The 18,450-nt window shown below is 38.9% G+C and overlaps 1 protein-coding gene across 10 annotated transcripts in view; it reads right to left on the bottom strand.

The window, feature by feature from the left end:
* Positions 1-552: 552 nt before the first annotated feature.
* Positions 553-18,450, bottom strand: part of ENOX1 (ecto-NOX disulfide-thiol exchanger 1) — a 663,627-nt gene continuing 645,729 nt past the window's right edge. For 7 of the 10 annotated variants that reach the window (XM_031958412.1, XM_031958413.1, XM_031958411.1 and 4 more), the window contains 2 exons: positions 14,854-14,939; positions 8,344-8,907 (listed from right to left, as the gene is read on the bottom strand). In XM_031958412.1, coding sequence (XP_031814272.1) covers positions 8,764-8,907; positions 14,854-14,939 — 230 coding nt within the window. In that variant the 3' untranslated portion in view covers positions 8,344-8,763. Of the gene's footprint in view, positions 1,525-8,342; positions 8,908-14,853; positions 14,940-18,450 lie in introns of those variants that run through there. The other 3 variants (XM_031958417.1, XM_031958419.1, XM_031958420.1) reach the window with 2 other exon arrangements.

Below are 18,450 nucleotides of genomic sequence, written 5' to 3'. Positions count from 1 at the left end.
TATATCTCTTATATTCAACGGGAAGCTCCTTGAAGTTAGGATTGTGTGTTATTCTTTGTACACTTTATGGTGCTTTGCACATGGCTTTACAAATATTTGTTGAATGTTGAATTGATGGATGAGTATCTTGCCTTCACATGTTAACGTGCTGGGCTAAGTGTGAATTCCTTAATCCCTTCCCTAAAGTGATGCACACAAGGATTATCTGTGACTTAATAAGAGTGACTAATTGGTTGCATTGTAAAGACCTGACAGACCACTGAACAAATGTGAAATTTATGTTGGTTAAATCTGGCCACTTAGTCTAGATATTTTTAAACAATATCTGCTCTATTTAACAAATGCATCATCTTCTATCTTGGCACTTCCCACTCTAAAAAATGTAATTTTCTCTAATTTGAGCCAATGTTATCTCCTTTAAAACAGTGCTCATGTGTAAAATGGGAAGGTGCTACGATCGGGATCAGGGCTGAGCAGCTGAGTCTAAGAAATTGTACATTTTCAAACAGGAAACACTAAGAAACATCAGAGGGATTGCTTGTAAAACCAATATGGCAGAAGTCATATTTATTGAAAAAAATTAATATCTTTGCTATAAAATCTGTAACAGTAAAGCAACTGAATATTTATTTTGATGCATAAACCTGAATGTAACATACCAAGTACAAGACAGGGTCACTGTATTTTTTTTCCCTCTATTTACAATGTTTATGAAAACTGTTATGCAATCCATGTTAAAAGAACTTATGATGGAGAATTGTTACCTTAGAAAAATAATATTCTTGATAGAGCATTCTTGAGGAATCCAATCACATTTTAGGCCTCTTTGAATAAGGCAAAAGTCCCTGGAATAGCATATAACTTAATTTACAAAATACAATAACTATTAGGACACATTTTCAAGTTTTCTTTTGGTATGATTTTTTTTCCTCACTGTAAAATGACTTATATACTAAAACAGAAAGAGAAGACTTCCAGGGAAAGGTCATTAAATGAGCTCAACTATACATTACCTCTACATTTCTGGGTAGCTTAGCAACAACCATGGTCAGTCTGTGTCTCCCTTCAATGTTTTGTTCACTGAGATTTACTCAGATGTTGCAGATTTGAAAACCTCACCATTTCTCCAAAGTGGTCTCCCTGCTTGGTTTCATAGGAAACAGCTCTGTCACAGTAGGAAACTTTTTTTAAAAAAATTTATTTTTAAGGAACTGGTGCACAATTACATTTCCACTCACAAGAGAATGCCACAGATGGAACTAAAATTAGGCCTTGATGGTTCTGCAAATGTAACGCCGTGTGCCAACTCCCAGGCTCTCCCGCTCGCACTTCCTTGCCCTGACCCGTGGTACAATGGTTGATTCTCAAGAAGAGGGTGCGTGCTGTTCACAGTCAGGTGGTTTTAATTCCTTCAAAGGCACAAAACTTCCACCTTTTCTCCAGTGTTGCTCCCACGCCCGTGAACTCCTGCTTGAACATGCGCGGCAGCCTCATCAGCAGCATCTCGATTTCGTTCGCCGATATCTATGGGAAAAGGAGAAAAACTGGTTGTAGCAAATGCATCTCTCCATCTCTCATTAATACGGGAGGAAGTCAAGTGATGAGTTAAGGATTTATTTTTCAATTAGACAAATAGCACGCGAATCTCCAGGCTCTCGGGTCATTTGTTCTAAAGCAATATATGATTCAGAGTCTAGAATGAGAGGGAGCCTCCAAGACAAACTAGAACAGCCTCATTCCACAGGTAAGTATTTAGCTAAGGTGACACTGATAACGTCAGAGGAGGAATTTGAACCCATGTTCTTGGGGTTCCAAAGGAAGCATTCTTTCTACCCAAGACATGCCTTCCAGTTCATTATTCCCTAATAATAGCTGTGGTCAGTTAGTTTGGCCGGCTAGGGGGAACCCCAATAAAGATCTGAGACTGCTGGCTTGCTCTTAGCTCATCACCTCACACCTGGACGGCAATAGCTTTCCTCCCCACTCCTGTCTATTTTCCACTGAGCTTCTAAAGCGTGGGTACGGATATGTGACTTCCCTCCCCCTCGATTCAATAAACTCAGCAGCTCCCTATTATCCCCAAGATAAAATCCGCTACTTTTCCTTTCTCCCCACATGTAACTTCCTTCCATGAGAGTGGCCTCCTTACTATTCCCTGGAGAAGACATTTTCACACAACTCATTATCCTCTCCCTAAGCCTCCTTCTCCCCTCACCTATAACTGTGGGGGACACCGCCCTCCCAGTCCCCCAGACTCACAGCTAAGAGGTGTCCTATTTCTCACTCCCTAAATCCAAGCTGTTGCCAGACCATGGATCTCACCTCTAACATCTCTTTCCTTTGAACCCCCTTCTCTCTTTTGATACAGCTTCCAACTGGTCTAGGTTCTTATTATCTCCTGCCTGGATGATTGGATTACTAAGGGGTCTCCCCACCTCAAGTCTTTCCCCGCTCCAATCCATTCTCCACTCAACTCCTAAAGTAATTTTCCTAAAGCAAAAGTCTGATCAGATCACCCCCAACTTAAACCCCACTGGCTTTCACTCGCCTCTAGGAGAAAACACAAAATGCTCCCTTTTCATTTCTACCTTTCCAGTCTTCTTACACCTGACTCTCCAACATGTGCTCCTTTAATCCAGTGATGATGGCTCCCGGCTGTTCCTCCAGCAAGACCCCATCTCTTCAGCATCTCTCTGGCTGTCCCCATGCCTGAAAGGCTCTCTTTCCTCTGTCTATGACTACTGACCTCATTGCTTCCTTTAGGTCCCATCTAAAATTTCACCCTCCCCAAATATCTTTCTTTTTATTCCCAGATATATATTTAATAAATAGACTATTATACTTAGAAACCTTCTCAGTGTATTTTTTGATGACAGGTTGAATACAAAGGTCAAGTGATTCTTTCAAGATCCTTCTTCCCCCACCCCACCCCCAAAATCTCTCAATTTCGATGCCTTCTCTCTGTTAATTATTTCCTAAATTTACCCTGTACAGAGTTGTTTCTGTGCAAGCTTATTGAGGGCAGAAACTGTTATTTGCCTCTTTTTGTATCTCCATCACTCAGCACTTAATAATAAGTGACTGATTCTAGTGATGTGCCTCCTCATCTTTGGCTCCTGAATTCTTTCAAAGTCCTAGTTAAAATCTCACCGTCTGAGGAAGAACTTTCTCTCTAAAATTATCTTCAATTGATACGGGCTACATCTTGCTTACTGCAGTAGTAGACTGCATGTTGTCTCTCTCCCATTAGACTTCAGGCTCCTTGAGGGGAGGGACAATGCTTTTGCCTCTTGCTCTAGCCTCAGGGCTTATTACAATGCTCGGGGCACAGTATGTACTCGATAAATGATGCAGGGGACTCGATCCCCTGCAAGTGGGAATCACCCCTCAGCTGGTCCCACTCACTCGGCTCATTTTGCCCTTCAGAGTTAGAAACAGCAGATGGAAAAACCTTTCTCTTATCCAAGCAAATACAAGCACGGGCCCCTAATTCTGCCGCCCAAAAGGTGGGACCTTCGTCAGGTCCCTTAGTCTGACCCTTCCCCAAGCCCATTCATTCCAGACCACTTCTGGAAGTCAGCTATTTCATCTGTAAAATGGAGGGTCGGACCAGGGGAGGGAGGTTCCTCCTGTAAAGCTCCATCATTCCAAGGCGTTCTAAAAATGCTTTCATCATTCCTTTGCAGACACCAGTGAGTCCGCAGGCCTCAGATGTCACATGTGGAAGGTTTTTAGCAAATCTTAAAGCACTGTATCACCACTTAAGATAATAATAATAATAATAATAATAAATAATCACAATAATGATAGCTAGCATTTATCTAGAGCCTACTCTGTGCCAGGCACTTTACAATTCTTATTTTATTCTCACAGCTACTGGGAATTAAGTGCTATCATTATTCCCTTTTTGCAAATGAAAAAACTGAGGAAAACAGAAGTGACCCCGCCAGGACCGTTCAGCTGGTAAGTGTCCAAGGGCCACATCGGAACTCAGATTTCTTCGTGGTACCCACTTCCCCCTTAGGCCTGAGCACTTAGATCTCTCAGCTTCTCCCTTTGCCTTTGACGCCCTATTTCTGGGGTTTTTCTTGCCCCACAGCCCGCCCAGATTTCTGTCGTAAATGAGTTTTTAATCATTCTATCATTTAGCCGCATTTGTTCCAAGCCGGCATTTGCTTGTACCAACTTTGATGTTTTCAGTGTTCCCCCCCCCCCCCCCCCCCCCCCGTTTTACTTTAAAATTCCCCAAGACAAAGCACCAGTGGTTTGGATCAGATTTATCAGTTATAATTTTAAATAAAGCCACGGGCCCAGGCTCAGACTCTCCGTAACCGAGGCGCCTATCGCTTTCCTGGGCCTATGTGGCACAAACGCCACAGAGGTATTTTACAAGATCTGCTTGGTTTATTTTTTGATTTATCGAGTGAACCTTCCTCTTCCCCCCAACCCTGCTCGCCCAGGGCCTCTGGGTACATGTACAAATTGACATGAGCAGACATAAATCAATTTTAGTTTCCAGCTTATCTGGCTGATCTCCCCAGGTCAGGCAGGCAGGCAGGGGGAAGCTGGATAAAATGAGCCTCCCCCTTTGGCTTTGGGCCCTACAAGGCCGCGGCTTGGGCTGGCAGAAGCCACGTTCAAGGTCAGAATTCCCTTTTGTGCAAACTGCTTTCTGCCCAGCCAGGTGTGGGGTTTCAACCTGGGAACGTGAGTTGGAGCTCGGAGGAGGAGGGGTAGATAGCAGAGGGGAGCAGGAGGAACCACAGATTTGGTGGTGGGGGTCTTGGGTCTGAGTCCTGCCTCTGGTACCTCCCAGGTGGTTGAACCTGACAGAATCTCTTTTCCAGTAAATAAAAGGTAGCCAGGGACAACCAGGTTCTGTCAGGGAGACTGTGACTCTCACACACACTGACCACGTAAACCTGGGCAAGTCCGCTCAGAAGCCCAAATTCCTCTTCAGATTTAGAAGATGGTAAGTGGTTACCAGCATTTCTAGCAGACTTTCCCTACCCAGAACCAGCCAGTATTATAGTGAATAAACTGCTGTTAAAGAGCCAAGAAGCCCCAAGTCCTGCTCTCGCTCAGGAGACAACTATATGACCCCAGAGAAGTCAATTAACGTGTCTCAGTCTAGGTTCTCATTATAAAATAATCATATTTACCAGGCAGTTGTGAGGATCAGATCAAGTGAGAAAATATAACCCCAAGTGCTCTGCAGACACTATAAAATTGTCAGCTCTTCTCAAAAGCTCCCTATATTGATGGAATGCTGATTAGCAACAATAATAACCCCACCCCCCGACTAAATGTTTGCACTCTCTACCTCATGTTGCCATAAGGAAAGTACTTCATAATTTTTAAAGTCACATAGAAATGGGAATTATTTAAGGAAAAGAGGTTATTTCTGGGGTGTGCACTGAATCCCTGATTCTATGAATGTCTTCTCTTAATTTTTATTGTACTAAATATCTATAGCAACATTTAGCACCATATTCAATTTAATTCAACAACCATTTCTTCCTTTTTTCATTTATTTTAAACTTAAATACAAAATAGGAAAAGTTAAAAAAAATACAACGAAAACACTGCCATATGCATAGAAGAACATAAGAGAAGATTCAAAATATAAAGCAATTAATTTCCATTTCAAGGAAGCCGGTATAATAAACACTACATGTTGTGTTCAGAGCTGTCCATCTTTGCTTCCTTGTAAGTTTTCTTTTGCTCTCTGCTGCATACTTTTTACTTTATTCTTTTCCCTCCTTCTACCTCCCAGGCCGTAATTAAGCATGGATACACACACACGTGTATATTCACATGTATAATTATACACACATATACATACAATGTACACATACACATCTATATATACATATGTAAACATATACATATATTTCTATATGTATCTATAAGCTATAATCATATCTATATCTATAATATAGATATTTATAATCATATCTATATCTATCTATATCTATAACCATAAACCTATAAACACATATACATTCATATGCATCTACGTAAGACCCACTATGCTTTTTTGGCCTGTGTTTCTTTGAAGGTGGATAACATTTTTCTTCATAAGTCCAAGCCTTTCCATATTTTTTCTAAATCTACAAACGCATCATTTCCTACATCACAGTAACATTCCAACATTATACTGTCTAGTTATTTTAAATGATCTAAAACTATATTGATTGATATGGCTGACATATGGTTTAATTTCCCTATTTTTTTCTCTTTTAATTACATCTATTTTAGCTTTAACTTTGTCTAAGATCAAGATTATCCACAAGCATTTTAAAAAGCCATTTCCTATTTGTCCTTCTAGGGCTGGGGCTACAAAATTTTCCTGAATTAAAGGTCATATCTCTATCTATTATGATGGACTAAATCACAAATAATATAATATAAATGAATAAAGCTAAGCTTTATTATAAAAGGACTCAAGGAATAACTACTCCATACACACATGTATAATACACACACACATACTAGTATAATATGTGTATATACAATCTATAAACACATACTATATACACACATACATGTATACAAATACACTCTAGTTCCTTTTACAGAGGAGGAAACTGAGGCAAACATGACCTGCCCAGGGTCACCCAGCTAATGTATGAGGCTGAATTTCAAGTCAGGTCTTTCTGACGCCAAGCAAAGTGTTCCATTTACTGTGCCATCTAGCTGCCCTGTCAAACCCCCCACAATATACCTGTATACACACTTATATTTATATATCTACCTATATGTATGTGGTTGACAAAATGCTTTCCTCCTAACCACCCGATGAAACTAGTAGTAAAAGCATCATTATTACTACCTTTCAGAATTTTTCTGTCTCCTTTTGTCCTTTTGCTGCTCATTATAATGATAGGTTTTTTTTTTTGGTAGTTATTTGTGCAAGCAACAAGAAGATTACACGATGATCAACTCTGGTGGAACAACAATGAGATGATTTAGGCCAGTCCCAATGGTCTTGTGATGGAGAGGGCCATCTGCCCCCAGAGACAGGACTGTGGGAACTGAGTGGGGATCACAACATAGCATTTCACTTTTTCGTGGTCATTTGCTTGCTTTTTTTTCCTTTTTGATCTGATTTTTCTTGTGCAGCCTGATAATTGCAGAAATATGTATAGAAGAATTACACAAGTTTAACCTATATTGGATTACTTGCTATCTAGGGGAGGGGGGAGAGGAAGGGAGGGAGAAAAAATTGGAACACAAGATTTTGCAAGGGTGAATGTTGAAAACTATCTTTGTATATATTTTGAAAATAATAAGCTATTTTTTTTTAAATCCTAAAAAAAAAATTTGTATACATATTTTATCCCATCTATTTGAGATTAGGGAACAGGTTTTATTTATCTTTATATGCTCCCAAGGGACCAGCACAGTCCTTTAAAAATACTTGATGCAAAAGGACAGAGACCAGTACTGGCTTCATGGTTTTGTGGACGTAGTTGCTGCTGTTAATCACTCATATCCAACTCCATGACTCCATTTGGGTTTTCTCCGCAAATACGCTGGACTGATTTGTCATTTCCTCCTCCAGTTTATTTTATAGATGAGGAAACTGAGGGAGACAGTGACTTGGTCAGGATCACACAGCTAGGAAGTGTTTGAAGCCAGATTTGAACAGATTGAATTTTGAATATATATATATATATATATATATATATATATATATATATTACGTCAACACATTACACATTAACATCAGCTAGTAACTCCATGTTATCTGGCCGAGGTGACCACAGGAGTGCTGTGGGGCCACAGGGAGCTAGCCCACACCTGTAGCTCAGCACTGAGACCCCCACTGAGTTGCTTAGGGTCACCACACGTATCTTTCAGAGGCAGTACTTAAAATTCCGGTCCCCAAGGTTAACTCTCTGCTTCTACTTGACACATGCTACATGTTTCTAAATGAGTAAGTAAATATCCCAGAAAAATACTCTATCGTAACAAAAACTACCTGCGACAGCCCCATCAATCCATTCCTTCTGATTAACCTTACTCACGTTGGGTAGGATTTGAGCAGTACCTGGTATAGAATATTTTAGGACGGAGAATCAATGACTGCATGTCTTGGACACGAGAAAATGGGGCCTTTATTAGCATAGGAACATAGGGTTCTGTCCTGGGTTTGTTTGCCATTAAAGATCTTAGATGAAGGGACTACAGAATCTCATATTTATCTACTATCTGAGTCCAAATCTGACCTTAAACATTACCAGGGGAGTGATTCTGGCCACGTCATTTTACCCTGTCTACCTCAGTTTTCTCATCTATAAAATGAGTTAGAGAAAGAAATGGAAAACTACTCCTGCCAAGAAAACCCCAAAAGGGGTCGTGAAGAATTTGCACATAACTGAAGCAACTGAGTAACTCTATGATGAAAGATTAATCACTTTTGGAACTTTAAAGAGCTATGGATAATAGTCAGTCCTTTGCCTTTATGGAACCACACCAGAAATATGAAGAAGCAATATCAGGCAGTAAAAAGCACTTTTTTTCCAGAAGATCTAGATTAAAATTCTGAATCCATAACATACTAGTTATGTGACTAAAGGAGAGATGTCACTTAATTTACTGAGCCTAAGTTTCCTCAGCTATAAAAAAGGGAAAAAGGAAACCTGGATTGTGTTTTGTACATTATTATTGTCTATAGAAATACAGCCGATATTGTAACACTAAAACATTTGCTAAGCCCTTTTCTTATGCTAAAGTATATTCTGGGGCATATTATAGTCACACTGTGGTCAACCCACTGAAGGAAAAAAAAAGAGAATTGAAGAGGAGAATATTAGGCTCTTCCTGCCTCGGGGACAATTTCCTGCTTGTCTTCCAAAATTTAAGTGCCAATCCGAGATAAGATGAAATCATCCAACGAATCTGTGAGGAAAGGTATGAAACCATAGAATTACAGAAACTTCTGAGTAATAAGGCACTTGAGAAGTCATATGGTCCAATTCTTGCTCATGCAATTCTATTTCTCTCACAACATTCTCTATACCTAATCTTCTTAACTGATATTTCTATATAAAGGTAGAGTGGAGCCAGCTCCAGTTGTCTTGCCCAGTCGCTGTTAAATTTTCAGTGTTAGCATTTATATCTCAGAAATCACCAATGGCTACAAATCAGTGCTGGCTTTATTGTTCTGTTGATAATCCAGATTTAAGAATATGTTAATATTGCAGATTGAATTTAAAAGCATGAGGACATACTTTTTTCCCCCACTGGAAGAACATGCTTATTAAATATTTTATCAGCCATCCCTTATTGCTCTGTAAATATTGCTTGAAAGGCTCAGGGAAGGAAGTCATCACCGGAGTGAAGGCTAATGACAGTGACATTGATGGTGATAACTGGCATTTATGTAAAAGCGATTGACTTTCATCTCATTTGAACCCCACAAAACCCTTATTTTATAGGTTTCTCTACCTACAGTAGACAGAGTATTGGACCTGGAGTCAGGAAGACTCGTGTGCCTGAGTTCAAATCTGATCTCCCACCTTTACTAGCTGTGTGACTCTAAGCAAGTCACTTAACCCTTTTTGCCTCAGTTTCCTCAGCTGTAAAATGAAATGTCAAACCACTCTATTGCCAAGAAAACTACAAATGAGTCATGAAGAGTTGGATGAGAATTAAAAAGGACTGAACAGCAAACCACCCTGTGAGGCTGTGAGGCAGATACTACGGGTATCACCCCCATTTTATAGATAAGGAGACTGAAACTCAGAGAAGTTAAGTGGCTCATTAAAGATCCAGGGGAGATTGGAACACACATTTCTCTTCTATAAGCCTAAGGCGCTTTGCACGTTATTACAAGACTCCATGTGAAGGTTTTGAGTAATTCAAAGATGTTTCTTCATATTGAGCTCAAATATACCTCTGCAACTACTATTTTTTCCTAGTTCTGCCTTCTGAGGGCAGGAGAAATTAGTCTACTCTTCCTTTGCATTCAACTACATTTCAAATATGGGATAGTTGGAAGGTATAATGGATAGAGAAAGCTGGACATAGAATGAGGAATGTGGAGTTGAAAATCCTGACTCGTTTAGTAGGCAAATTTATGGACCTGTTTGCCTCAGTTTCCTCCTCTATAAAATGGGAATAATAATAATAGCACCTTTCTCACAGAGTTGTTGTGAAGATCAAATGAGACAATCCATACAAAGTGCTTTGCAGATCTTAGCTACCATATTCTCTCCAATTTTTTTTCTCCTTGTCAACTTCCCCGGTCTTCCTTTCCTCCACCCACCTTGGTTTTTTCCAGTCAAAATACAGACTCACAGGATCACAGATTTAGAGATTGAGACCATCCACTGTATCCCCCCCCCTTTTTTTTTTACAGAGCAGGAAAATGAGACTCAATGAAGATTATTCATCCAAGGTCATTCAGCTGGTAAAACACAAAACCACATTGAAAACAGGTCCCTGGACTTAAATCTAGTGCTGTTTCCAAAATATTATATCACTTTTTTCAGGGCACAATTTGATTTTCTAGTTCAATAATTTAGATGCATGTATTCCTGATTGTTACCACCCTTCTAACTTGTGGCAGCTAGACCTGAACATAGAAAGTACCCTAGATGCTGTCTGAGCAGGGCAGAGTGAAGATGTCACATCAGCCCTTTCATTCTGGAAACTGTATGGCGCCCAAGATAGTATTAATTTTTTTTTTCTTGAAGGGGAGCCTACTATATCATACCAAAAGCTTACAATCCCATTGACTTCCAAGGTCTTTTTCAAATGAACTGTTGCTTACCAAACCAGTACTTGTGCAGTTATTTTTTTCAAAATAGAGGGTTTTATATTCATCCCTCTCAAATTTCATTATCTTAGATCTTTTGGGAGCCCAATTCTGTCATCCAGTGTATTGGATGGTTAATTATATGTGATCCCTCCCAACTTTATTCCATTCTCAAACTGGAAAAAGCAAGATATACCAGCATCTTAGTAATTTAGAAAAAAGAAAAGGGCTAAAAAAGACCCTAGCTATGGATAAATTTTTAGGTGAGAAGCCTCCCTCCATAATGTCACCAGCCTATCAAACACAGTACTATTTTATCTAGTCATTAGTTATAAACTCACCTAGCTATATTACCAATTAGCTCTTATTCTTTTAATTTATCAACAAGGTTCATGAAAAATGCATTTATGCCTATTTTGTTAATGAAGGATTTGGGCAAATGCCTTACTGAAATCCAAGTATTCTGTGTTTTCTACCAGTCTAATAACCTTGTTAGAAAAGTAAATAATAGTTGTCTGGTTTGATCTGCTTTAAATCAAATACATGCTGTATCTTAGTGATGACTATTTCTCTTTCTAAGTGCTCATAAACCACATTTTAAAATAATATATTCCAGAATTTTGCTAGGAAGTAAAGTCAAATTCAAAGACTCCCATCTTTTTTCTTCTTTTTTTGAAAATCAGGTCATTTGTTGATTTCTATTCCTGTCACATTTTGTCTATTTTCTACAGTTTTTCTAAGATCCCTGGCAATGGCTTAGAAATGGCATTTAGAGATTACCTTGGGTTATAGTTCATCTTCAGTCAGGTAACAAACTCAGTGAGGGCGCCTGGGAGATCTGTTATCATCTCCTCAGTTATCTCAGATTGCTGCATTACCATGGACAAGTCACTTAACCTAATCTTATTGCTGGAGACCGGGTTTCTAAGGTCTAATTCTAAATGAATTTATTATCCCCAGAGACTGATGGAGAAAACTGCACAAAGTCTGTCTGCTTGAAAATGGGCCACATATCTATTGAGCAGAATAAGAATGGAGAAAGCAGATTCCCTACCACTCTACCACTGACATAAGTAAAAAAACATTATTTCAATTATTTCTTGAGGGGAAAAATATAATGATCATAGGATTATAGATTTAGAGCTAGAAGGAAGCTTGGAGGCCACAGATACCAATCCTCTAATTTTACAGATGAAGAAACCGAGGCTGGGAGATATGTAAAGATTTGCCCATTGTAACATAGCTAATAGATGTCTGGGGCTGGATTTGAAATTAGATCCTCCAGACTCAGAAGTCTTGCATACTACCCACTGTGGTACACACACACACACACACACACACACACACACACACACAAACTTATAGCAATGATGTAGGAGACATAGAGTCCCTGAAATTCTTAGAAAAGTGGATTCACTGGTTAATACCTTTTATTGCTAAAACCTATTTTGTTTCCCTTTAATAAATGCTTCTCTTCTCTTTCAGCATTTCCAGAAAGATAAGGAAAAAAAAAAGGTTCAGCAGAATCAGAAGAACTCTGTACACGATCAACTTTGATAGATTTAGCTCTACTAAACAATGCAATGATCCAAGACTATTCCAAAAAAAACTCGTGATGGAAAATGCTATCTATCCACATCTGAATGGAGTCTGAATGCAAATCGAAATATACTATTTTCACTTTCCCCCCTTTTCTCCTGGTTTTTCCCTTTTGTTCTGATACTTCTTTCATAACATGACTAATGTGAAAATATGTTTAATATTATTGCACACATATAATCTATATCAGATTGTTTGCCAAACTGGAGAGAGTGAGGGGAGGAATAGGGGCAGGGAGGAAGGAAAAGTAGAAATGAAAATAATAAAAACAAATGTTAAAAACTATCTTTACATGTAATTAAAAAAATAAAATATTATTAAATGGATATAAAAAAGAAAGGCTTAGGATGCAAAGGAAAATCATAGTAAGTCAATTCAGCCAACATTTATTAAGTGCCTAATATGCATTATGCTAAGTGCTAGATCAACAGAAAAACAAAAGTAAAAGCTCTCAAAATTTTACCAGAACAAAAGGGAATGAAATTCTTGCTTATTCAAGCAATAAACATCTTTTGGAGAATGCTATATTTCTAGCATTATGGTTGGTGCTGTGGACAGACACCAAGATGAGTATCATATGGCCTCTAGATAGAGGAAACATAATTCAAATGTTTGTTTGAATTTTGGCCAAGAGGAAGGAACTGATGAACATTTACTCCTAAATTTATAGCTAAGCAAACTGAGACCTAGAAAAATGGCCTTTCTTCATTATGCTTATAGGACTTCATGTATTGAAAAACAAACAAACAAATTCAAGGGCATCAAGGATGAAAAGTCTTAACTTTGAGGTAACAAGAATGTCACCATGGAAACCGGGTGTGTTTGGTTGGGGTCCCAAAAAAGACCCCAGTTGTCCTCCCTCCAAAGCAAGGAGGTTTCCAATCTGTCAGGTCCTTAAGGCAAGTCATCTATTTCATCTTAATCTATTCCACACCAACCCCAATCAAGAAAAAAAAATGTCAGGGATTTTAGCATTGAGGAAAACTCTTCATTGTTGATAATGGCAGAGGTTCTACACTGTGTTCTTTAAAGTATTAGATCAGACTCATGCAGGGATCCTGATGGCTTTAAGATACAAGATGACATCTATTAAAACAGAACCTGAATGGGGCTTTAGCTAGTACTGCAGTGAAAACTCTTGGAATTGGGGGAAATTTTTCAGGGCGTGCTTCAGTTGGAGAACTTTCTCTATAGACCCAGGTATCTACAGACACTGTCTTCAGGATTGCTTTCCCACTGCTTTCCCTCTGAGTTCATAACTGGACTTCTTCTTCCCTCCCTTCTTTTTCAGCTCCTTCTTTCTTTAGAGCCTCCCAGTTGCTTGGGTGATTTATTGCTCTTCCAATTAAGAACCATTCCTCCTCCTGGTCCAATGTTCACAGTTCTCTACATTTTATAAGCAACCCTTTTTTCTATCTGGACCACAATGTGGCATGAAGCCTGTAGGTAACAGGACTCGGAAATTATTCAAATCACAATGTGTTGGTTGTAATAAGTGGGCAAGAGCTTGGATATTTGAGTTTTACTTCTTCCATAGTCATCAACCAGCCTTGCTTCTCTGGCCTTCTGGCTACCATTAGGGCTTCTGTGGGCACCAATGGGTCTTCCCATAGCACTGTCACCTTCCTTCCCTATGCTTATAGGACCCCATGCATTGGAAGAGAAAGAAAATCAAGGACATCAAGGAAGCAAGAAAAGTCTTAACTTTGAGATGATGTTAACAATGGAAGTGGTGTGTGTGTGTGTGTGTGTGTGTCTGTTGAGAAATATTCTAATTATTTAAATAAAACCAAAAAAAAAAAAGGGCTACTAATTCTTCTCCCCCCCCCCCCAGATCATGAGATCATCTTTCCATGTAACTCTGAAGATAACACAGATAATATAAAATTCCATTTGCATTGACCTGGATCAAAATGAAGCGAGAAAGAAATCAAACTTTGTTTACAAGACAAGAAAAATCGGAGAGGAGGTAGGCGTGCTTTTTAACTTGACCAACAATACAAGAAATAAGATCTAAGTTATTTTCTTAAAATCCACGTAATTATCTGGTACTTTTAAATGAGGGTAAATGCTTTTTTCACCATCTCAAGTTCCTTCAGAAGTCGATAGAAATCCTGTGGCTGGGAGGCCTGCCAGCCTGGTCCAAGGCTGATGCCCTAACGGAGCCCTTCACTGATTTCTCTCTTGTCTTTCAGACTCCCCTAGCTAACCTTACATTTTATATTCCCCACAAGATTCCCCAAGTAATTTAGCATCTGCTTAAAGTCATTGTCATTTCAGATAACAGTTTGTTCTCCCACAAAAACAAAGGCAAGTAAGTGAAGGAAGGCAGCCTGCCTGCCAAAGAATTTGAGAATGAGGGAAGCGTACAAGCCCCATTTCCCCATGTTGTCCCTAATGGGGACTCACGCGGAGTCCACCTGCAGTCAACAATCAGGCCATTTTGCATCGAGGCAATGAAAGCCCTTTAGATAAAAATCATTTACCTTAGAATCCAGTTGCTGCATATATGACCAAAGATATTCTATATTGGCTCCAAAAGGATGAACGTGAAGAAATGTTGATATGATACCTGCATTAAAACACAAAACCCAAATATTAGAAATTCCCCGAGGCACAAACAGCCTCAGCCAAGTAATATCCCCTCTTCTTACCCTGTGACCATTTTGTCAGGCTAAGTTATGGCCCTGTTATTTCTAACAGCACTCAACAAACATTAGATAACAACACATTTTGAATACAGTAATGGTAAAGCAGTAAACAGAATTTCTTATCTGTAGGAAGATAGCAGTTAGGAAACTAGTGACCAAGATAATATATAGATGAATAAAGGTATCTTTAAACAAAGATTCCTGGAAGCATTTCAACTACCAATTTTATGCTTGATTTACCAATATAAAATTGTAGTTATTGGAAGGATAGAATTATGGTGTTTCTCTCCCTCAATGGATACTGCAGTGGGAAAAGGGCTCGCTCATGCAGCTGTGTCAGAAATCACAGGGCTTCAAAATTTCCTAATAATTATAGTTGCTAGTTACAAAAAAGTATTTAATCCACATTGTTCCCTTCTGCTGAAGGAAGCCCAAATTCTTCTTGGTGCACTGCCTTTTGGTAGTTGGTTGTTGTTTAAAGGGAGCCCGACTCCCTCTCTCTATTCACTGTAATTTATAAGAACATTTTAAAAGGTCTAGGGGAATGAATGGTTTAGTTGGAATGAGATGACAAATTAAGAACTTTTTCCATCAAGAAAATCAACTGTCAGCATTGCTTTGACAGATGAAAAAGAGGATGTTGGTCCTAGCATTGCTATGAAAAGCAATCCCTCCCCACCCTCCTGATTCCTTTTCTCCCAAATTAAAAAAAAATTAAAAATAAGGGAGGCTCATCTCCAAGTTCTCTGTGGTTAACTGTTGAAAAGCCATATTGAAATGAGCATTCTCCAGCTGTGTCTGAGCAGATTTCATAATGAATTATCTGTCAATAAGCTAAGTCAGGTACTCATGAACCCAGCAAAGGCTGGAGCTATAGATCTTGTTGTTCGATGAACTACAGGTGAGTGGAACAAATCCTGCTTGAAATGGGTTACACTATAAAGGAGATGGATTAGCCTGGATTGATGTGGATTTAGCGTTGTTGATGATTCTTCCCTTTGTTTCTTCAATATTTTACTGGGTTAAGAACTTTGAGAAAAGTGCCTAGTATAATCTTATCCTGGGAATTGAACTGCTGAAGAGTTTATAGCAACTAAGTCCTGCATAATTGGACTAAGGAAGGTAAGCATCCTGAGAGTAGGGGGATATTTTCTGGACCAAGATAAGTATAGGCCCACTATCGGTAATGTGATACTCTGTCTAATTACATATTTATATTTCTCATTGTGCCTTTCCCAGAGCCCTGGAACTTTATAATAGTTGCTGACTGACTCACTGGTATGCAAATTTGCCACCTGGAAACAAAATGATTTTCAGAGAAGGTAGTCAAAAAGATATCTCCCCCAAGTCAGACAAAAATCTTAATTTTTTTTTAAAAGATGAGGGTTAGTTAGATGAGACTGTTGCTCAGATTCCTATAGTTATGAAAATGTTGCTTGAAGAGTCCTATATCCACTTAATTAAAAAAAATAAACAGAAAATATTAATCCTGCCCTCCAAACTAAGCAAACTCTGCTATGTTGACAAGATGGAATAAATAAGTAGCAAATATGAGTACATATCACTTTATGGAAATATCTGAATGAAATGGCATTAAGTGGGGAAAAAATAAGATTAAATCAATGTCATAAATGTTTTGAGAGCAATAACTGTTTTTTATATTTTATTTTTCTTTGGTCAATTCCCAGTTATAGAGCCTGGCATAGAGTAAATCTTTAATAAACGCTTGGTGACTGATTGGTTTGTAAACATTAGGTACTTAATTCATGATTGTTGGAGAGGGCAGAACCATACATAACAAAAATATATATGTATATTCCATTAATAATCAGTGAATCAACAAGCATTTTTAAAGTGAGTTATTGTCTTAGGGATCAGAAATACAAATAAAAAGGTCTTGTCAATAAGGAGCAAAAAAAAGAATTACAAAAGGAAGCAAGAGTAAAAGATGTCATCAGAGAAATATATGAGTTGAAAAAATGGGCAAGTTAAATGGAAAGTGCAAGAGACAAGCAACAGACAGGGTATTCTTACAACATCAAGAAAAAAATTAGGAAAAAAAATAAGGAAGATTCCCAGGAATTAGATTTAATGCTGTTTTTTTTCCTGTAAAGTTGCTTAAACACTTTAAAAAAGCATAACACTCCTGTTTATGACATAATCCTTCTTAGCATGCCTCCTCAAAAGTCACCCTAAAAAAAGCCACTTGCCAATCCAAACTCTACCACCTTCCTTATTTCCATTTAATAATTCTTTCTTTTCTCCCTTCCTCTTTCTCTTCCCTCCCTCCCTCCTTTCCTTCCTTCCTTTCCTTCCTTCTTTCCTTCCTATTTCTTTCCTTCCTTCTTTCATTTCTTTCTTTCTCTTGCCTTTCCTTCTACTTATATGATCAGTGAAGTTTTCTGTCCCTACCTTACCAAAGTGGGGCATCTTTTACTTTTAACATTTGCTGTTTGGTCAGGGTTGGGGAGCAAGCAAATGAGGTGGAGAGTAGTGAGGGAGGGGAGGAATCTAGGCAAACAGGGTTCAGACAAGGGGGCCAAGAGGACCTTGAGAAGCGGGCAGATAGCAGGATGGCTGATGGTTAAACAATGTAGTCCAACAGTAAGGAAGCCGAGTTCATTTATAAGCTCAGACATTAAGGAAGGACAGATTTATGAACATTGAAAGCTCTATGGAACACTACTGATTTCGCCTATGTGCAAGTTTAAAATGATGATCAGCAATGTTAGACATGGTCCTAGTTATGGAGATTATTAGTAGGATGATAGCAGGTCACTTGAATCCCTTGGGCCTCCAGTTCTTTTTCTGTAAAATGAAGAGGTGGAACAAGATGTTCTGTGAGTCCCTTTCCCATCTAAAGTTCTTGGATTTTATGATTTTATATCTCTTAGTTTATAAAACAAGCAGGAGATAATAAAGTGATAAGGAACCAGCTGTCTAGTGTGACCATTTTCTCAGAGCTATTAACCTAAACTGGGCTGAAGCCAGAAATCTATCAGCCTAAGTTCTGGTTCATTCTCCATTTTAACAATGTCCAGAAGTGTTCAGCCTCATAGAACTCCAAGGATCTGAGTTGGAATAAAAAGTACTGAGCCATTACATCCCACACACCTCCGGTACCTGCCAAATCCAGCATGTGGCCTATACTGTGAAATGAACAGACATTCAAAAACTCAGAGTTTTTGGCATTGTATGACTCTGTGCTGTGTCACACTGACCTAACGAGGGTACAAACGTAGAATTGTCAGACATAAAAATCTGCTCAGAAATGACCTGTTGAAATCCCATCCTTTTGTGTGTCAAGCCGCCCTCACAAGTAGTGAGTGAGTGTAAAAGGCGAAGGCAGCTCTGAGAAATGCCCCAGCAACTCCAGGCCAGAACAAAGTCTGCGGGCCAGCCTTCCCCTCCTGAGCCCTGGCTGGTACCTGA

The sequence above is a fragment of the Sarcophilus harrisii genome, chromosome 3 (genome assembly GCF_902635505.1).
Source record: "Sarcophilus harrisii chromosome 3, mSarHar1.11, whole genome shotgun sequence".
NCBI classification, from domain to species: domain Eukaryota; kingdom Metazoa; phylum Chordata; class Mammalia; order Dasyuromorphia; family Dasyuridae; genus Sarcophilus; species Sarcophilus harrisii.
The sequence above is the reverse complement of the archived record's forward strand: the minus strand, read 5'-3'. Positions and strand labels throughout refer to the sequence as shown.